This window comes from Schistosoma mansoni, chromosome 3 (assembly GCF_000237925.1).
Source record: "Schistosoma mansoni strain Puerto Rico chromosome 3, complete genome".
NCBI classification, from domain to species: domain Eukaryota; kingdom Metazoa; phylum Platyhelminthes; class Trematoda; order Strigeidida; family Schistosomatidae; genus Schistosoma; species Schistosoma mansoni.
In genome coordinates this window covers 19,838,840-19,861,473 of record NC_031497.1, presented here as the reverse complement: position 1 = coordinate 19,861,473, position 22,634 = coordinate 19,838,840, and the positions used below count along the sequence as shown (strand labels likewise).

Sequence of the window (22,634 nt, the reverse complement as noted above, 5' to 3'; positions counted from 1 at the left end):
CCTTGTTTTGTTCCTATATATTAGCCAAATGTCTCCAGTGACATCAAGAAGTATTTACCGTTTTCTTGTTCATATGGTTCTCAGGTAATCTGACCCTCAGAATTTCGATGTTTTTGGATAAAACTTTCTTTAATCCGATAAAACAATCCTTGCTTCATTCCTCTACAAAGTTAGACGATTGGAATTTTTAAGACTGGCTTATTTTGTTTCTATGGTATGTCGTCACAACGCAACTGCTAAATAAGAGTCAGCGCCCAACCAAATATGTCGTCATATTTCAACGAAATGTTGTGGCAGGATAAGGAAGATCGCTTCGATGCTCCGCGTTGCGGTTTAGTTTTCAGACATGGAGAGTTAAACTTTAAACTCTTAGAAAATGTCGAAGATGTAAAGGGAAATAATGGAGACAAAGGTGTTTGTTCGTGTAATATGTGACAAGGTTGCAAAATTTCTTGTTTTTCAGGGGCTTTATACATTACTAACTTGAGGTTGCTCTGGATATCTAAAAGTTTAATGCGAAACAGTTTGTGTAGGAATAATGATATGCTATTACTCACATTACTTAAGCTATTGGCTTTAGCTGCATCATAAATATTTGTTTTAAGAATGTTAATTCAGTAAGTATATGAGAAAATACACTTTATGGCTAGAAAGTGGCTGGAAAAAGCTTGGCGGTTGATGTTCTTACTAATTTTTCTGGAACGAGATATGAATTTATTTTTGCTGAATACGGCGTTGGTGATTCCAAAATGATGGAGTATATTACAACAGTTTACAAGTTAGTTTCGTCTTCAAAGCCTTTCATATTCTGAAGGGCGTATGATTCTACGAGAATTTATCGAGAGTTGCGGGTTCGTGGGACACTAACGAAAGGAAACCTTCTTATGTTACTGCCATTAGAAAATTTGTTTGATGAGATAGATGGAGTATGGAATCTTTCATCTGATCAAGTACTTGAATTTCAGAAGTAGATAAATTATCAAGGGGAATCTAGGGAAGTTGTTTGTAACAAATCTTCGACTTGTTTGGACATCTATAATTAACGGGAACTTCAATATTAGCATCCCTTTCCTGCAGATAGTAATTATGTCGAAAAATACTAAAATTCTTACTTCAGCAAATGATTACAACCAGAAACTCTAAGTTTGGAGAAGCACTCGTAATTCAAACTGCACGGCAGGTCAGTAAAGTCAGTACGTTTTAATATTATATATATAGGTGGTTCTTTAAAAAAGGTCGAAATAATTTTCTTTTACCATAGAACTGATTTTATCTCTTCGATTGAAGTTGATACGAATAATGTTGGCTCACATACCCGCCTACTACGGCCGTAATAAAGAACCGTAGGGTTCATTATGGCTGGACGTTATTATCTAATGAAACTCACTAACTGTAATCAATACACGACTAACCGTAGTGTTTAGTTACTGAGTATTTAACAATACCTAGCTGTTCATCTAGAAGCCCCGTTTTAATGATAGAAATACCGACATTCAATCAACACGATGTAGAACTTGACACATGCGTACACAGGTTAAATTTTCCAAGCCTCATTAGTACTGCACGATAATACTGTCAGGGTAAATCTTGGTGTAGCAGAGTTAGAAATAAAGTTGGCGGAATTAGACATAATTAGTCATTGAAGTTGCGATTCATAAAAACATCAATCCGCGAAATAAGAAAAGTTATGAGGAATTCAGAGGCTCAGAATCTGAGGGAAGACAAAGAGCTAGTGCACTTACAACAGTTAAGAATATTTTGACCCATGTCACTGAAAGTCATTAATCATTGGTTACAACAACCACCCAGACGACAATCAGCTAGTGTATACCTGCCTATATGGTTTATTCCAAAACTCAGTGCCTTCACGAACCGAAACTGTGTCTTGGTTTGGTCACTCCTAACTCTCTTCAAACCTACTTCTGCACCAGCCATTACCGCACATCGAGGTAGTCGGTAAATGAGCATACGTAATACATCTCACCATCTCGATCGATAAAGATTCACTATGAGAAACAGATGCTTATGTGAAGACTTATGAACGTTAAAAAGAAGAGTATTATGGCACATAATCGTTTTCAATAACTTCTTTATCAGGCTTTACAACTATAGGTCCAAAACTAACATTTTTTTGTTACAACAGAAGAAAGATTACAGTTGAATGAATCCATGTAAGTTTAAGATGACAAACTTTGGGTTGACTGCTTCTTAAACCTTACAAATTACTAACACACTAAAACAACACCATTGGTATTGTTGAGAAGTTTTCGTTTAATTTTTGGTTCCATTTGTGTCTCCCACCTTCACCATTATTTCCACTCCCTTCTGAGAGGTTTGTCTTATCCCCAATCATACGCTCACTTTTCTTATTTTACACGGTACTCCAATTATTAATTTTTCTTAATATTATTATTGCCGTCACTATCATTGTGACAACAAATCTGACACAATAATTCCTATAGTTCACTCATCTGTTTTGAATGAGATTAGACTTCATCATCTTGATCAAAAATTAATCTTTCTTGCCTTGATGTATGACCTCTTCTCAGGAATACCAGTCATGTCGCCTTATTATGTTAGTAATTTGTACGGTTGAAGAAGGAGTCAACCCAAAGTTTGTCATTTTAAACTTACAATATTGATTAATTAACTGTAATCCTTCTTCTATTGTAACAAAAAATCTTAGTTTTGGATTTATAATTATGAAGCCTGATAAATAAGTCATTGAAAATGATAATCTGCAGCAATATTCTTCGTTTTTAAATATTCTACGGGAATTTTCAAACTACATGGATATTATTTTGATTAAATATCCATAAAAATTTAGGAATCACTTATTAGTTAATTTATTAAAATATTTATTACCAAACATACACGTATTCATATCAAATCTCACTATCCCTATCAAAACCTAATATTAAAGAAACATAATATATACAGTCTTGGTTACGTTTTTATTCCGAATGTCTCATGCCTTCCCATTTCCAAATACGTATGGTCTTATTTGATTTGTGAATTAACTTGTGTGTAGTTCACAACCTAGAATACCTCCCAGTTGTAATTTTCTGTACGAAATACACCGTCTTATTACCCGATTTTTCCCTTTGTTTGAGCTAAACAGTAAAGCATCAGTTTCTCGACACCGAAACCTATATGCATGAAAACGTTTATTGCTAAATGGATAGGCCAACAAATTAACGACTCATACTTGTAGATTATGATAACACCTAGACACAGTAGCGTAAATTCCCGGTAAAATCATGCATCAGTTTACGTTAAAACACCTTTCTATTCTTAAATGCAGAGTTTTCAATCCTGTAAAAATTATTCTATTGAGATATGAAAAATAACACTGAGTTTTAGGTTAGTATAACGCAAGAATTTCAGTTCACAGCACAGCAATGAATTAGTCACAATGGTTACTTAACAACAACAACGTCTGTATTTTGTTTTGTTTACAGGCAGGATCTTATCTTCTTGGATTTCGAATAGATCCACGCGAGCGTCTCAAAAAAGTAGCAAAGCAACTTGGTAGTTTACATAGCATTTATTGGAAAAATCCTGTTTTTGGAATCACTACTGGTCAAGCAACAGATGAAACAATACAAAATGTATGTAAACATGGGATGAATATATATATATATATCTTTAAGTGTTTGAAACGTGTTTGATTTACCCTCTGTTTCTATATCTTACAGCCGATCAAATTTTATTTTCCAAACGTATGGCAAAGAGCCTACTTTCAGTAAATACTGTAATTTCTCTAATTCGATAAAAATTTTCATCCTTATTACCCAAGTCTTATTATCCCGTACGTCTATCTTGAACAGCTAGGGGGTAATCTATTTAAGAGGATGTGTGTATGTGTTGGGTTTCCAACGGAAAACATTTATTAGTCAGCTTTAGGTGATCAGAAATGTAAAGGTAGTTGACTTAATTACATTTAAGTATTTACGGCGCAAACGTGATGGTATACAAAATGGATGTGTATCCATTTGTTTGAAAAAAATATTTAATTAGAATTTCGAATGAAACGATTGTATGTAAAGTCGACTAATTACATCCTAGGTTATATTTTTTGAATGAATTTGAAATACATGAAGAACAATAAGGGTGAAAAATATGACGATTTTAATTTTTAAAGGTCATAGTCGGAACTCTTCGTTAGGTGTATTCCCGAAAACATTGTTCCTTATTCTCTTCAGCGAAACTCAATGAACTTTTATACCGTCAGTTTTTGACGTTCGACATAACGAGAGCAAAAAGACTAAGTTTTACTTAATATTAATTAGATGAACAGATGGAACATATTGTAGTGAACGAACACTCAGGTGGGAACAATCAATATACTGTTTTATACAAAGTTACAAAATATCTTGCTAAAATATGAGTATCATACATTCAATACTTCATTTTAGAATTTCCATCATTTGTCCTTCACATTCTGTATGATTCTTTTAGTTCACAATTCCTTTCTATTCTCCTTAACTCGATCTTCTCAGTTTTCTACTGCCAGGTATTCCACTTCCGACCGACATTGGTTGCATGCACCACAATATTCGGTGCACCTCATGTGATTATTATTAACACAGGATTATGAAGTATCCATACAAGTCAGACTATCATTTATCCCAGTTAAAATCATACTCAGATTTGCGTTTGACAGGCAGAAATGTTGAGACATTCTTTCAGCTTAGCTAGAATAAATCAAAAATCCAACTACGTTACAACAGCATCTTGTCAATGATTTTGTTGAAAATACTGAAGCGGTTCAACAAATCAAACCTGACCTACATGTCTTAAAGCGTCATATTCAAGATGTAATTACACTATGTGATTTTCCACACAAAGTCGACTCATTAGTGATACTTTGTTTTAACGTTTTTAATTTTTAGTCATTTGTGTTTATCACCTAAATGTGTTCAATTCATTCATCTTTCTCATACTCTTAAGTGGATATTTACCTTTTTCGATCATAACGCAACCTTATTTTGGTCCTGGAAATTATGTACTATTCATATTTTACGACAGACTATGTGGGGTAAGAAGTGTAAGTAGGTAAGCGACATAAACATTTGAAATTCTGACACATTGATAACTCAACCTAAAAGGGTGATTTCTTAATACAATAAAATAATCCCAGCAATACATTAACTGACTGAATATAGTACATCAAAACAGAGCATCAAGAGAGGGTAGTATCAATTTAATGTAGATGTAAATGTTACTTAAATTACAAAACTCTCGTAACACAGTTTAACATGTTCATATTTGCAGATTCAAATTATGTGCTATCCCATGTAGATAGTCTAGTATCGATCTGTTTTCGTAATCTTCTACGACCAGTTTGGTACGTATTGCTAATTCCCTATTCTTTCTGTTCTGTTGTTGAATTTGTGCAACAAAGTGTTCGATTTTCAATCGATTAAGACGCTTCTTTTTTCAGAGCATCAACTCAGAGGGGAAATTAGTACATTTAAAGGACTCGAATTTGGTAAGATACTTTAACTGTCATGTCGTATGCGCTAAATGATCTGTTTATTTAGATTAACAGCTGGAAATCGAGCTGACATTGCATACGACAAACTGGTTGACAATGTAACCACAATTTGATGTGCCGCCTCTGTAAAGGAAGCTCCTCGATCTCTTATTATGTTGATTGACTTTTTCGCATCTATCTTAGCTGTATCTGGAACATGATTGTATTCCATTGGCATCTTCACATTAGAATATTCGATTCATTCAATTCCTCTTTACAAAACATTTCCATTGGCTAATATTCTATCCATGGATTTTTTTTGTGGAACTTTATTGTTTTCTTAACCATAGATGAAGAAAATAAATGAAGACATAGATGAATCTAGAGGTCGAACTACTGAAGATCACTGTGATATTCTCTCAGTAAGTCGTTAAATATATTAAGTTCCATTAAGTGATTTTTTTTCCAGTAAATATTGGTTTGCAAAATATATAGCTCGTACATTTTAAGACTTAAACATCCTAAAGACTGATAAGCAGAATATTTATTCCCCAAGTCTATTTCCCGTAACTGTGTTAAGACTGCTGTATAAGTAGTACCATGAAGTTATCGTACTAACCATAACATATCCACCAACCATCCCTGTCCAACGGCCATTAGGATTATTTGTATACCCACTTCAATAACATGGGAGTAAAAACAGGTTCGTGTATTAGTAATGTCCAATCCTCCAAATCTAGTTATTCGGATACACAAGAACTTCCTATAATCTCATGTCTCGTACGCAATTTTACGATCAAAATCAGACAAAATTCAGTAATAACACACAAATTCGCACAATGGGTCGTAAACACGTATGGCAAAGACCCATTACATTAAGGAATTGTTTCAATTAAAGGTAGTTTGATATTGGACTAATGAGCAAGTTGGAACTGACATTTAGACCATTGAGATTCTATTTCATCAAGATGATTATCATTTCAGTAGCTATATCCCTTACAAAAATATTCGTTTTTCTACCGCAGCAGTATCATTTGCCGCTGTTACCTAATACAGGTACTTGAAGCTAACAGAGATAAACAAATAAATGCTCACAAATTTATTCCACACGACAAAATTTTAACACTAAAACCCCGCTATTGTTTACATTTTACAAAGGTCTATCTAGCGGATGGAACCAAGCTAAGAGACAGGGAGCCAGTGTACAACGAAGACCTTGGCCTTGCTGTCGAACGTTTACCAGAAAACTACACTATTTCTGACCTGTGGAAGATAATGCCAGAAAAGAAAAAAGACAAATGACTTTCATCACAAGAATTTATCATAACCCTGATCATTTTTACAAATAATAAAAAAATATTACATATATGTCAAGAGTGTTCTTGTGTATAACCTCAACCACCATGCAATGAAGATATAAATATAACTTTGTCCATTTCCTTCAAAATGTAATCATTCTCACCCAATAAACTGTAATCTACATCATTGATTAAAATGAGAATTCCGGGTCGAACGCTTTTCCCTTGTAAGAAAAGTTCAGGACGTTCTTGTAAAAGATTTTTCTCCAACCAAACAAGCAAATCACCTAGTCGAACCACTGTTGGTGGTAAGTCAACTTGATATTCTTTTTGCTTGTTGAACAAAAGTTCAGCCCCACCGGAAAATTCAATATCAAGTCTCATTTAATTGCTATGATCTGAAAGAAAATAAACGGAAGATTAATGTATTACAGATGGTAAAATCATATGATCGCTAGATCTTAAGAGAAAGATTCCGTAAAAAAAACTTGTTTTAAAACAGGTTATGAGGATAAGAATTACTCTTTTGATAGGTGATGAAAAGCCATACACTTGCCACAAATTAAGAATTTCAAGATCCCTATGCACTGTTTAAAAACAGTTTTCAGTAACCTTGTCATTAGGTTCTACAGCTTTATACACCTATAATCTTTGTGTTACAGTGGGTAAAATTAAGTAAATATGGATTATTAAATTAAACAATGTTAAAAATGTGGACATTCGTATCAGTTAAGGTGTAAATACATCTGGTTCATGTCATTTGTAAATTTAACAGGTAATTTAGGAAAAGGGGCAGACAAACCGTTGTAAGATATCAAGTTGTAATCAATGTAATAGAATAAATCACGCAAAATGTGATGCATAGTTGGATAAATATTGTCTGGATGGCTGAGGTAATAATTATAACCCAATCGCGTGGATAAAATGTGGAATTGTGTAGAGGAATTAAACGGCAAAGAAAGCGTAGAGGAAAATAGGTAGGGCACTCAAAAAATATATGGAATATGACGCAAGACTGAAATGAAATTTAAATTTTAATATAAATTAGCCGCCGACTGATCGATTATACTTATTTAAAGTGCTAGGAATTAATTGTCTCTATTCTTAACCGGTACGGTTCAAAATCATTTACAATGAGATATATAAATCTCTGTACCGATATTCTTGATTTTAATCAGTTTTCGCAGTTTTTCTATAAGAACATGAAATACGCCAACTACAACAGATACAATGAAAATTCTAAGACTTTTCATTATAAAAATAAACAAGGCATTAAACTAAAAAATGATGAACTATATTTAGACTTTCAGATTAAGTGTAAATTCTAAACAATAATGAAGCATTAGATAAGTGTAGGAAATTTGGGAAATAATGAACACTAACAGAGTTGCTGAAGTTTAAAAGACAAGATATATAAACATCACATAATAATGCATCAGTTTACAGCTCCACATCTAATTTCACAGAAGGAAAAGATTAACGAAAAATAACAAAATGAATAGAAACATAGAGATAAGAGACAAACTAATATATCTTCATGAACGCGTCTGCGTTGCGACAATTTGTTCTAAGCCATGGTACCTACAACTGTTACTCGACTATTAACGTTTAGCGGGTTATATTATTTAAATTACTATCCGGTGGTTTTATGTACTGATGTTGTATGTTAGTACAGTGAGTTAGACTTGATATATTCCTGATTTAAGCAGTCAGATGATGAACTGGCATATGGAATATGCAGTAGACATTAGCTAATGCACGATAACAGCCTCAAAGACAAACTTTTGTGAAAGCTGTATATCCAACATTAACATGAATGATCACTGCATAACAATAATGCGTAGAAGAGATTGACGATAGGACACTTGTCTGTAATTTTGCATCAACTATCTTTAGCGAAAACATTTAAAAGCTAATAAGCAGCACGGAGCCTAGCAGTACATAAACTCGTCCTCCTAAGTGCTTAAACTTAGCTTACTAAATCATAAAGACAAATGCCAAATAAACTTTTCGTATCAATGGCAATATTTTATCAACCACCCACCCTTTATGACCAGTGCCAATCCGGAAAACTATTAACCAGTTACTCATTTTCAAATAAAGTGTCGACAGACACGAACATTACAGCATAGATAGTGGGTGATGCATTAATCAAATGAGGCTCGTAGACAGATAAGATAGATTATGTGGTAATATTAGAGGTTATGAAAGGTTTACATATTACTGAAATTAAAGATTGATAATATAGGTTACGCAATAATTAAACAGGATTTGAAGAGTTCACATAAGTTAAGAGAACTAAGTGAATGAAAACGTATGAGTGAATGGATGGTTTCGGTGTACATAAAATAAGATCATATGGCAAAATAAACACTACAGCACAGCCTTAAATTATGAAAGTGTAAGATATGTCTGCACTTTCATCAAAATTCAGGATTTCGTCAGAGAACATGTCAACCGATATTATTTATTTATCTAAAGACAAACATTGGTACAAAGGGGTACAAATATATATATACGCCACACAATGAAAATGTGAAGAGACAGAGAAAGGTGTACTAAAAAAACAATGGACAAAAATTGGTGTATAAGTGAAATAAAAATTAAGTATAATGGGATAAACAATTCACTCGAGAAAAATACAACCAGAAGGAATTTCAGTTCAAGTTACTCTCACTCTTATGAAGAAAGTAAAAGAATGTTACAGCAGGGTCTTCACTAGCTCCTATGCTGAGACATTTCTGATAACATCTCAAGCCACAGTGTTGCGCCATAGTCATACACTGACTGATTAGTGGTACGTAACCAAGACACCGAAGTCGGTGTTTCAAGGTTGTAACACTAAAATTAACTATCGTCACTGTTTCCAAACACATGTCGCCGAACCTTGAACCGCCCCCATATGCCCTGGTACGGCCGAGAGTGGGGAGAGTCTGCTCTCCCTCTCGAAATGCTCTCATATGGCCACGCGAATATATAGCCTCTGCCAGGGAAGTCCTACTCACTGCCTTCTCGTGGCACCGGTGTTGTTCACAAAAGTGAGAGGACGAAAAGCGAATGTCCGGCGCTTTAACTGGGTTGGTGGATGTGGAGGATCCACCTAGGGGAGTTGGAAAACCCTGATTTCAAACCAATGGTGCACATGGACTCCAGTATCCTGAAGGATCGAATGGCGTATGAACCAACTGTTGGTCACCGGCTACCATGGGACTGCATCTCCTTACGATGCTCCACTGCCTTGTGGGTTGGACCTTTAGGTCAAAGGCTCCGGGTGTGGCCCCTTAAGAAAACCACCTGCTTCAGTCTGGGCACCTGGGCAGTATCACAGCCCTCACACAAATCGAATGAGATTTGTGAGGCGCATATTTATCTGGTGCTTCCTTGTACCAATATTTATGTGTTTAAATAAATAAATAAATAAAAAGAACCTTGAACCGATGTACATACGTACCAGGTTCTACGTTGTAACTCATTGATTGATATGGAAGTATTACTTAGTTATTTAATTTTAACCATTTAACCAAGCAGCTTGTCAATAACATATTTAATTTGCCTTTGTTTTGGTAACAGAAACATTCAGTAAAAGACCAAACCCCAATTGATAAGACTATACATGCCTTAAAAGAAGTGGGTTTTCGGCATTTACATTGTACTGAACGGACAGTATACACGCTTGGTTATGGGTGTGATAAACCTCGATTTGGATACTGTAACTTAAGGATCTACATTGAGAATCTCTATTTAGTGACGCGAATGTTTTTCAGTTGTTGATTCAGATACAACTGAAGTGAAATCATGTAAGGACCTTTGATTGCATTATGTAATGAAGCCGCTTGGTTTGAAAATAGAGAAATGGAGCTACAGCTGTTTAAAAGAGCATTTTGTTTAAGGGCGTATATAATTTTGCTTCGACGAATTCGTTAATTTACTGTAACTGAGATTTACATACTCTACTGTATTTCTCTAAATTATTCTATAGGCTGGCTGTGAGAAAAAAAAGAATCTTATGATAACTACGTTATTTACCCAATATTGTACTGAGATTAAACGGACATGAAACACCATAAAAAAGTTAATCTGAAGTTTTACTAAGTTGTTACATTTCATATTAACGCACAAGTAAACCACCAGCATAGGGTTACATTAAAAACTAAATGACCACAGAAGACCGAGTTCCAAACATCATAAGCGGAAGCGAAACGTGAACACCTCAAATAATATTGTTAACACACTTTTGGCAGTGGGACGTAATAGATACCAGAGTGTATGTATGGAAGAACTGAACTACAATCTAATAATTTTTGAAAGGGAGATTTTGAACTGGAAGATAGTAACAGTTCCAATGAAAATCTTCGGCTGCAGAGCTTTAAATAGAGAAACATAAGTACCATTACGACAGGTAACATGTAATTTTAGATCTCTCCATTAGTTAGCTGGTCGATGACCACTGACAAAAAACTCTAATACAGTGATGTATACTAATTTATATGGCATCGCAGTTGAAGGGATTTTATTGGTTTAACGACCATAGCCAGCTAAGAGTATTTATGAACCACGATCTCGAAGTCATAGTCCAAAACAGGTCTCATTAAGATAAACGAACTGTACCTTACATCCCACAGTCGCATGGTTCAATAAATTTAAGGTACATATCAACCCCAAAAGCACATCGTCAGCCGCGTAACTGTTTTGAAATAAGTTTATTCCGACTAGAATTATTAAAATGAACTGGAACGCTTTTGATACATATGTATGAAAAAGTAGATAGAAATGTTCCTCTCACAGCAAATGGCAATAAGAATATCAAATTAGTTTTTATGAGTCTACGTGGTCAGTTATTTCGAAACATCAAAAGGATTTGCCAAAGTTCTTTAATACTCACTTACTGAAATAATATCATTCACCTGTTTACTTAATTTTGTTCAGTGCACTACAAGGTTAAACAGGATGCAATATTCCACCAATGTACAATATGTACGCAACAGATAGTTTTTTTCGTTCATTTGTTGAGTGTATACTTACTTTCAAAGGATTTTATTTCAATTTCTAACTGTATTTCATATATATTTTATTTGACTGCTAGTGCGCAACATTAGTGTGTTCACTGGAGACAGGAGATAGCTTTGGATTGCTAAAATGGAATCCACACCAATTATTGTCCACTTTCACGCATAACTTGCTCACTAAACAGACAGAAAGCTGCTCGGAAGTGATAGATATTATACGTTTAATAAATTTTAAGAAGGATAATCATTAAAGATGTCTCAGGTATTCGGAGTTTGACGATGCCTCTTCATGTAGCATCTTTATAACCGAAGTATGACAACCAAATCAAGTTGGAAGTCAGGAGCGAAGAGGTTCAAAGATGTATTTGTAAGGCTATCGGTATATCTAGAAGCGTTTGATCTAAGCCGGCTAACGGCTGAAAGGCATGTTTAGCATGACGTACCCACTTGTGATTTGGTGCAGATGCGACATTGAGCGCATTCAGACAGTGTGTGTCTAATAAAATTAATGATTTTAACAGAACTATTTGTTCTGGGGGGTATTTACTGCCAAAAACACAACCCTAAACCTCAAGATAGAAGACAGGTAGTTTACCTCTGGGTATATTTTATAGTATTGATCGTTTTATTACGCATCAATTCTACTGTTTCTGCTTTAATTGAATTTATTTCAGTAAAAGTAATCTCCTGGAGTATCGCTATTTTCTAGATACAAAAAAATCACTGGTATATTTTTCTCGTTGAGTATATCTTTTAGAATTGTTTGTGTCCAAACGTGCTAAGGTTTTATTGTATTTACTGAAGTTGGATTTTGTAAAATGTTGTTTGGTGCAATAATACACAGACCTCTTTGTCTTGCTGCTCAGTGTATATCATCTATAAAACTTTAAAAGGCACTTATTTTAGAAACCAATTATCGTTGTTGTTCTTCTTGGGAGATCACAAAACAATTTTTAGAGCAAGTAAAACATCGCTATGATAGACCTGTATGTTTTTTCTCGACCGATGGTGAAATACAATGTGACAATTACAATAAGTAGTACCACAGTGTATGCACCGGACCCATACTGGCTTAGTATAAAAGGTGCTGCAAACCACCATTGCTTTGGCTGTGCAAAGCATGTTGTTCTACGAAATCTCTGCTTATTCTTGAGGCGTTTGAGCTGCTGAACATAACTAGAAAATTGCCCCCAGATTAACAGGTAGTAGTAGGTGAGCAGAATTCTACTTTCGAGGAAATAGCGAGACGTTATCATGAGCCCAACTTTTGATTTGAATGGGATCATCAAGGTGGACCCCATTACAGAATCAGATAACAAGCATACAGATATAGACACTGTTACAAGGAAAAAGAACGAGCAAGCTGAGAAAAAATAAATTATAGACCGCACTAAGATATGTGAACCTACGGTTTTAGTTCACCGTTACATATCAACGCAAAACAGACTATGGGGGATCAAATTCTGAACAGTGTAGATGATTTGATCAAGAGATATAAGATAAATGACCGGTCTACAGTCGCACCCAGAAAAAGAAAATTAAAGAAACGGAGTGAGACATCTGAGTTTGACGCCGAATTGGATTGTAGGGAAGAGATTTCAGAAGATAAAACTCTACAGCGTGTTAAGACAGGCCTCGCTGACAGGTCAGTCATTTTGTATAAGTTAAAAGGAATCTTCCGAAGGAGAAACAAAGGCTAGATCTGAGGACGACCTCAGCCTCATTGAGTTCCTCATAAGCAAACTACTCTCAGAAACAGTTTCAGAAGTTAGCATCTATAAGCTTCATAGACTAGGACGAAAAATGAATTCTCAAAATACTCAGAAAAGCAGTTTCTTAAAGGTTGCATTTGTTTCTGCTGAAGAAAGAAACCTTAAACTCCGAAACCCACACAAAATAATTGAATCCGTGAGGATCTCAGCCTGGTTGTCTGTATTCAGAGATGATCGGCAGAGATAGTAATAAATGAGCTCAGACAAAACGGAAAAAAACCTCGTACTTGGGAGATTTCAGATCGCAGTAATTCGGAGCGAAACGATTCTCATACAAATCTAGTTGGTAAGGGAAAGTTCTCCACAGAATTAAAGGTGTGCTGCACAAATGCTCTTAGCCTACAAAATAAAATGGCGGAGCTCAAGGCATTAATGGATATAGAAAGCCCTGCTGTCATCGCTGTCTCAGAAACATAGTAAACGTCAGAAGTGTTTGATAATGAAATCCAATTGATTAGTTTTAAATCCATGGGGCTGATAGACTAAGCCATAGAGGGGGTAGAGTTATCCTGTACACGAAAAGGACCTTAACCATACGAGTTGTAGAGACAGTGGCACACGATTCAGGGACATGTGAACTGGTTCGTTGCAGACTGAAATGTACACACAAAATATCGAATTAGTTTTAGCATACCGCAGTTCAGAATGTTTAGTAGACGACTTCTTCCTAAGCAAACTTAAGTCTTGGTGTAATTGCGGTAAAAGCCTTATAGCAGCACGGCCATCTCTGGATAGACCGGGTTTTTGATGTCAACTAAGACAAAAGGAGAAGTCTTGTCACAGCAAGTACAATGGAATGCTACAGGTCGGTAAGAAAATAAATGTGTAAATAAAATACGGAAGCTCAGATGAAATATGAAGAGCAGTTGGCACAATCTGCACTCAAAAAACCTAAGAGACTATTCTCGTATATAAATTACAAAACAATAATTCAGCATTGAATTCCCAACCTAACTACGGATAGAAGTTTATCTCGAATGATAGACGAAACGATCGAGAAAAAGCAAAGGCTACGGCAAAGGATTTTGGGGCAGTTTTCACTCAGAAGCCTCTTCTAGACGAAGAACTGAGCCCAAATACAAAGTCAACAAACCGTCTGCTCACCGTGGACTTTGATAGACACGATATACTTAAGGCTCTTAGCACCTTAAACATGGAAAAGTCAAAAGGAACGGATGAGCTACACCTCGAAACCCTAGGAAAAATAGCACAATATATTGCAGTCCCCCTATGATATTCAATATTTCACTTGGCAAAGATGTGTTACCTACGAACTGGAAGGAAACAATCGTCACTACAATACATAAAACAAGACCAAGAAAACTTACTTTAAACTACAGACTTGTCAACCTGGCCAGTGCCGTAGTTAAAATACTCGAAAGAATATTCAAAAATAACATACTTACGTTTGTGGAAACCAACAACGTGGTAAACAGCGAACAACATGGTTTCAGAAAAGGTTTATCTTGCACAACAAATTTCCCCATGACAAGAGAGAAACGGATAGAGGCCCTAGAAAATTGAAAATCAATGTATGTTGTCTACATAGACCTCAGCAAAGCATTTGACAAAGTGCCAACAAATAGACTGCTCTTGAAGCTAGAAAATCTAGGCATTGGTGGACCTCTCCTAAAATGACTTGAGAATTTCCTAGTAGGTGGTAGACAGAAAGTGAGGATAAATTCGAAATGCTCTTCCTGGAGACCAATGCTCAGTGAATTACCTCAAGATTCTGTCCTAGGTCTTTTTTATAATATATGTGAACGAACTCCCAAGTATAGTTGAGTTCCCAATGCTATCATACTCTGATAATGTAAGAATATCGCGAGGAATAACAGGAGAGGAAAATGCATGAGCACTTCAGGTAGACGTAAATATTGTGATTAGCTGGTCTAAAGAATAACTGACGCCTTTCAACGCGAAAAAGTCTGTCTACATTCATTTGGGGGATACAAAGATAAAGAAGTACAACATAAGAGAAGTGCCTGTACCTGTGGTCCGGTCTCACAAGGATCTTGGGGCGACGGTGAGTCATGATCTTAAGACCACAGCCCATTGCTGGGAGGTCTCAGCCAAGGGGTTTAGAACCCTCTGGGCTTTAGGTTGGACACCCACCAAGTTAAATACTACCATATTCACTACGGTATGAATAATCTTAATGAGAACTAAGCTTGAGAACTGCGTTAATTCTGAAAGCCTCTGTTTAAAAGGTGACTCAGATATCCTGAGAAAAGTACTGAGGGCAGCTACCCATGCAATTCCAGAACTCCGGGGTTTACCATACAAAGAGCTGTTTGAAAAGTCAGACTTCTTTACTCTATTCTATTGCAGATTAAGAGGTGATCTCTCTTTGGTGTGTAGAATATTAAATAGTTATTTTGACCGAATATATCCCCTTTCTTTCTTCCCACTAGGTCAGGACATCTCAGAGGACATAGCAGGCGAGTAGAGAAGCCAAGAACGAACAAAATAGCCATGGCAAGCAGAATTCACAACGAATCATTCATTTTGGAACCTCTTATCCAAAGCAGTGGTGTCCGCACCTTCAACTAACGCATTAAAGAGAAGACCAGACACAGAAGCGTAATAGAAAAGGAATAACACAGACCGTAGGCCTTCTGTCCTCAGTATGCCGCAAGGATTATCCCGCTCTACGCGTCTCGAATTCACCCATATCCTGATTCTAGGGGACTTCAATCTTCCTAGAGTCAATTTCGCGGAGCGTGTGTATACTGGAGATTAAATTTCAATGGTGGCTAGGTTCTTTAACCTCATTGAAGAACTGGGATTATTAGTAAATGTGAAGTCGGCAACTCGTTGGAGAAACAGTCAGATACCATCGCGCTTAGACTGGGTATTTTCAAATGAAAAATTACTAGTCGGCAACCTCTCAACCATGGATCCCCTAGGAAAAAGCGATCACGCCGTTACAGCTTTCAGTTTTGTCAGCAAAACCTAACCAACGACAAACTCCGGAATTTCAAACGGTTGAGTGTGTCAGCTTTACAGGACTATATACAACAGGTGGATTGGGATGTTCACCGGCAATTTGATGTGAATGCTCGTTGGGGTTTCTTACTGCACACGCTCTTATGTAATACAAAGCAGTCAGTTCCTCAAATGGTCCCGAAAACTACAAGCAACCTACAATCATCAATAACCTAACTCTTCGTTTTCTAAGCCGCAAAAGGCATTGTTGCGCAGAATACAAGCGAACTGATAACGACGGCGCGTACAGGCAATACAAACATGTAAGAAACATATGCACAAAGGCAATAAAAGAAGACGGGCTTCAGTATTAGATCAAGCTTATCGATAAATTTGTCTCCGACCGGGGAAGCTTATTCCGTTATACCGCCTCTCTTTGACGAGCCAAAACTGGAGTTTCCCATCTTTTAGGCCCTAAGGGCCTGACCAATAACGACGGTGATACCGCCAACCCTCTAGCTGTACTATACTTTCGGACAATTCAACCTACCCACATCAACTACACTGATGAAAGCTTCATCTGCAACTGCGCAGGACTTTCCGAAGTGAACCTGACTTGGTGTTCCGGAAACTGCAGCATCTAAGAACATACACCTCTCCTGGCCCGGATCTGGTTCATTCTGCTATACTGATGGAAGCAGCTTCAATCCTGGCGACGACACTTGGCGTTAATAATAATAACAATAATAATAATAATATTATTATTGATAATAATGTTCTCACATTGACCAAGTCGAGACAAACTACCGGAAATTTGGAAGGTGGCTCGAAACACAGCAATTTTCAGAAGAGGTTGATACAGAGAAACTTCAAGCAACCGACCGATGGATCTTCTCTCTTTACCCTCAAAAGTTATGGAGTCTGAAGTGACCTACTTTTCACGACGAGAAAGCGATTGGTGTAATGGAAACAATTATTATTACAACCACCTGTACCAGTGATTTCTTTACCGTACTCGTTTTGATTGACTGTATTAAAAGCACTTTTCGTTCCGTTGTCCATCTTGTTGGTTCGAACTCCCTTACGCTCTCTCATTTTGCCTGTATTTTTTGGCACTTCTTGGTATCGTTTCGATACCACAAGATCGCCAATAAACATACCTTATCTGGACCAAAAACAGCCTTCTGGTTTTCGGCCTATCGTGGGATCTAAATCGTTATCTGGCGCATAATCTCGTTGTTGTGGTGATCATAGTCAACGCGACTCGACGCCATCTACAAGTCCCTGATATGCGATGGCATGAAGACTATTTATTATCCCTAAACGTCTCACCTCAACAGCATGGCTTCAGGAAGGCTCATTCTTATATAACCAGCCTGCTGACGGCAGTGGACAGATGGACCTTGATCACAAGGGGAAGGTTGACATCATTTACCTTGATTTCTCAGAAGCTTTTGGTAGGGTCAACCATATATATCTTATCAATAAGCTCAAATTATCAGGTATCAGATTTCCTTTAGTTGATTGGCTCACTTCATATCTAAAAAATCGACATTTTAAGGTTAGGGTGAACCTTACTTTCTCTCAGGTTATGGAATGTCCCAGTATGGTCCCCCAGGGCTCATTACCAGAACTTCTTCTCTTCTTGATTTATATAAACGATCTTCCACAAATTGTATCGTCAGATTTGTTACCTTTCGCTGATGATGTCAAACTGTAGATAGAAGTACGTAACCAAGAGTATGTACTGGTACTTCAGGAGGATCCGACTCGACTTCATAGTTGGGCAGATGACAACGGAATTACCTTGAACAATTCAAAGTGTAAAGTACTCAATTTTAGACATGTTGCAGAATACAACTACAACCTAGGCAACTCTCCTTCAGAAGTGTCCCAAGTTGAAAAATATATGGGAGTGTTCGGTACCCTATGATATTAAGTTTTATGTCAACTCCTACCAAAATGCCTTTTGAACAAACCTTGCACTGGTAACATTGAAGCTCATTTTTGGCCAGTTTGATGGAAGGACTTTCCACATGATCTTTAACAGTTTCATTCGTCCCCATTTAGAGTACAGAAACATGGTATTTCCTCCTCCACTCCAAAAGATAAGGACACTCTGGAACGTATCCAATGGCGAGCCACGAAATCATCTCAGGGGCTCAAATTCAAGCCTTATGAAGAGCCCCTTCAATCGCTAAACGTTTACTCATTAGAGTACAGGCGTCTTAAAGGTGACCTTCTTATGGCTTACAGTATCCTTAACACTTCTAGATATTCCCTTAACACTACTTAAACTGAGTCCCAATACAAACCTTAAAGGTAACACAAAGAAACTGGAGATCCGACATAGCAGAACGGACTGTAGACACAACTTCTACTCCTAAAGAGTTGTCAAAAGCTGGAATTCGCTGCCGACCGAGCTATTCCAAGCGACTTCCTAGGAGTCCTTTAAGATGCAACTTGACCTATTCTAAAGGACTATGGATATCATCTTGTTATGATTTAACAATTTAGTTTTTTCCTCTATTATCGTTGTTATACCTAGGCTCCTGCCTAGAGATATTGGTGATCCACTACTATTAGACACGGAAGCCCGTTAAGCGGAAGCTTCTTCTATTCCGTCCACAATCATTTTTACCATTTAGTACACAAATATGAATCCAAGAAATTTTACTTTCGTTTTTACGCAATGTGAGGATTAACGAATGAAGAGTGAAGCAATATGGAAACGCACTAGAAAAACTCTGACGCATAAATTCCTTCTTCTATTTACAAAAAATATCTGAGTCTACTATCGTAAGTGAATTGAGTAATGAAGAAATACCCGCTCCAGTTGAATTTGAGGTTACATGTGCAAGATAGTATTCGTAACGTATGCACTTGATATTTATATATGTCTTCTTTTTATTGCTCGAATTCGTAAATTCAGTACAACCACCACCCAAAGCTTATAATTTGCAAAATCATCTGAAAATTTCTACCTTTAACCAAAAATCATTTGTGATATGTCCAGAGATTGTTGTGTATCGAGACTGGCCTTATATGATTTTCGGTGATATCATTATAAATATTGGATACAAAACCACATTAAATTTGGGCTCACTAGAGCCTTCCTACAAAGTTCACACTGATTGGACTGAACAACCAGAAGCAAAATCATTAAAACTCGATGGAGATGACAGTGGTTTGTCAGATGTTTCAGTTTCAAATGAATTACAGGACAAGAATAGCAAAATTATATTTTCAAACAACTCCAGAGTCTTTTTCACACTCCCGTCTATTCCTAAAACCTGTTTTATGATATTTGATATAAAGCCAGATTATATGGATTCAGGATATTTGGAAATTTATTCCAACTTTGAGTTTGACAGGAGTCGATTGGTCCTATCTGTTATCGGGCTCCTAATGCTAATCTGTTCAGAAACACTGGCTAATTCAATTCTTTTCTATTATATATCTGGTATGAGTATCGTGTTACTTTCCAGTATTATGTTAGTCCTTATTGTCCTGATAAAAATGATGCCGATGCGCCGAGCAGGAGCTGTCTTACAAAGTGTCATCTTTCTTTTTAGTGGCACTTTGGGCTTAACATTTATCTTCATTGATTACTTACGCTCTGCTGTCGTACAGGTTGTGGTTTCAAAATGGGAATTCGTATTTGGATACGTTCTTATTGTCGCATTATGCTCCCTTGTAATCCTATACTGGCTGCAGATACCGGACAGACTGGTGAAGAATTATCCTCGAACAAAGGTTATCACTACATTGTTTTTTCGCTTTGTTGGCAGCCTTCTATTTGTGTACAGTATGCGCCTACCCTCTTTTAGTTTGGCAAATGTTGATTCTTTAACACTCTTTAAACAATACCTACCCTTTTCCGGTAGTTTTGACATACTAAACAAATACCCAGAAACATTTTTTCGGTTTCTTTTATTCGTTTGTGTTAACTTTCTGTTCAAAATAGTACAGAGTAATTTTAAGTACTCATCTCGGGAACCTAAATATACTTCCCAAATACCTATTGGACACTATTACAAGGGAGTTCCAAAGGCTCCTCGACATTGCATGCCGGGTTCCCCATGGGCTGCATCTTCTCCATACCATCATGGATCTAGTTTTTCAGACCAAAAATATTCTCACTATGGTATCCATACTCCACTTGGAAACCATAACGCTGTGAAAAACAGCCATTCAGAATATAGGGGACATAATCCATGGACTCCAGAACCATGTTCCATAAACCGAAGACAATCTTATGTCTCTCGGAGAGACAGTCAGCAATTGCATAGGAATGAAATACTAACCGATGATGAAGATTGATATTTTAGTCATATATTTTTCGTAATGAAAATGAGAACCTGTGTTTAAACAATTAATAAATTATGTTTTCTGTCAATAAAATCTCGACGTATTTTTTGTTTTTCTGAAATATTTATTTTAACGACCCACATGTATGTCGCATTATTTTGGAAATGAACGACAATTGGTTTTTTGTTATATAAGAAAGGAGTGCATCAGACTTCGCTTAAACTCACATAACCCGTTATATTTGTTTGCTTATTTCCTCACAATCGACCCATTGTTCGTGAGTTGTCGTTTACATTTATTCTGTTGGGTTTATATTTATTAGTGGATTTAGTAATCCACCATGTGTTGGTAAAAGATAGTGTTACAAGAATGGTCCAACCTTCGCTTAGTTTAAGCGTAAGATCCAGAGCTGTTGATTGCTTGAAGTTTATCGATACTACGTATTGTACCAACTCGAGTGACAGACGGAATCTCTAAAAGTTTGCGGAAATCCTGAGCCAAACCTGTCACTGGACGTTATTCACACTACTGGTAACATTTGGTTGTTTAGTAGTCGGTGAATATTTCTCACTGCAGTCTATTTTTTATAATACTGTTCAGTGAGATGTCAACATTTAAAGTAGAGGACGTCAAAGCATTACAGCCATTCAATTAGTGAAACATCGAGTAATAAATGATTATTCAAAGTGCCAGGTAAATAAAAACTAGGATTATTAATTTGAACATAATGATTTCACAACGCTACCTACTAAAATCTGAGTATCTGTGTTTTTAACCTTCACACTACAAATGTGGCCGGACTGTTCGGAGTGGCTTCATTGGTATTAAATTATTGATTTCTAGTACTCTATAAAATCCTAGAATATTCATATTTCTTCCAAATAATGTAGACAAACAGTTATTACTCTTTAGACCAGCTTTTTGTCTTGACCTGACCACCCTTTAACTTTTACCTTACCCCCACTCAGTGAAGAATTGTAGTTTGTCTTTATCATTCGCTTTTGCTCCATCATTAAGTTATTCACCTTAGCTGAACCACTTGACCTCAGCATTTACCTATAAAATAACCAATCTATTTCCAAATTATTATTTATCTTAACTCATAAACATTGTACAAGGAGGCACCAAATATATATGCGTCACATAAATCATTCGATTTGTGTGAGGACAGAAAAACTGTCCGGGCACCAAAGCAGAAGCAGGTGGTTTTCTTAGTGGGCCACTCCCTGAGTATTTGACTTAAAGGTCTTATCCATAAGGCAGTGGAGCAACGTTAGGAGACACAGTCCCACGGTAGCCGGTAATTAACAATAGACTCATATGCTATTTGTTCTTTCAGGATACTGGAGCACATGTGTACCATTGGTTTAAAATCAGAGTTTTCCAACTCCCCTAGGTGGATCATCCATATCCACCGACCCGGTTAAAGCGATGGACGTTCACTTTTTGTCCTCTCAGTTTCATAAACAACATCCCTGCCACGAAAAGGCAGCGAGTAGGACTTCCGCCGGAGTGGCTGTATACACGTGGTCATGTAAAAATATTTTGAGAGGGAGAGCTCATTCTTTCTACCCTTGGCCGTACCAGGGTATCTGGGGGCACATAATAAGTGCACTCCCTAATTTTGTCTGTAGAACTATCGGAACAAGCTAATTGATTTGCCGAGTAATCTTTGATGTTTTCATACTTACGTTTGAATTGTATCCATAAAAACAAGGATCAGATCTACATAGTAAAAAGAATATTTCATTCTGCAACTTTTTTCCAACTTAAAGTATCTGTGAAACGAATCTGAAATCTACTCATGCTTTTAAGTAGAGTAAAAGGTGAAGATGAAAAA

At 36.6% G+C, this 22,634-nt stretch overlaps 3 protein-coding genes across 3 annotated transcripts; 2 read left to right on the top strand and 1 right to left on the bottom strand.

Annotated features, from left to right (window-relative positions):
* Positions 1-264: 264 nt before the first annotated feature.
* On the top strand, positions 265-591 carry Smp_138490 (hypothetical protein; the record flags this gene model as incomplete). Its single annotated transcript, XM_018799568.1, has 2 exons — positions 265-412; positions 464-591. The coding sequence occupies 2 exons, from the start codon at positions 265-267 to the stop codon at positions 589-591; spliced, it is 276 nt and encodes a 91-aa protein (XP_018651344.1).
* A 6,282-nt stretch (positions 592-6,873) lies between these two features.
* Positions 6,874-11,740, bottom strand: Smp_030180 (hypothetical protein; the record flags this gene model as incomplete). The annotated part of the gene is made up of 2 exons (XM_018799567.1): positions 11,660-11,740; positions 6,874-7,175 (listed from the first exon to the last, which is right to left on the bottom strand). The coding sequence occupies exon 2, from the start codon at positions 7,159-7,161 to the stop codon at positions 6,874-6,876; it is 288 nt and encodes a 95-aa protein (XP_018651343.1). The 5' UTR covers positions 7,162-7,175; positions 11,660-11,740.
* A 7,788-nt stretch (positions 11,741-19,528) lies between these two features.
* Positions 19,529-20,806, top strand: Smp_138480 (hypothetical protein; the record flags this gene model as incomplete). The annotated part of the gene is made up of 3 exons (XM_018799566.1): positions 19,529-19,670; positions 20,117-20,239; positions 20,451-20,806. The coding sequence occupies 3 exons, from the start codon at positions 19,529-19,531 to the stop codon at positions 20,804-20,806; spliced, it is 621 nt and encodes a 206-aa protein (XP_018651342.1).
* Positions 20,807-22,634: the final 1,828 nt, after the last annotated feature.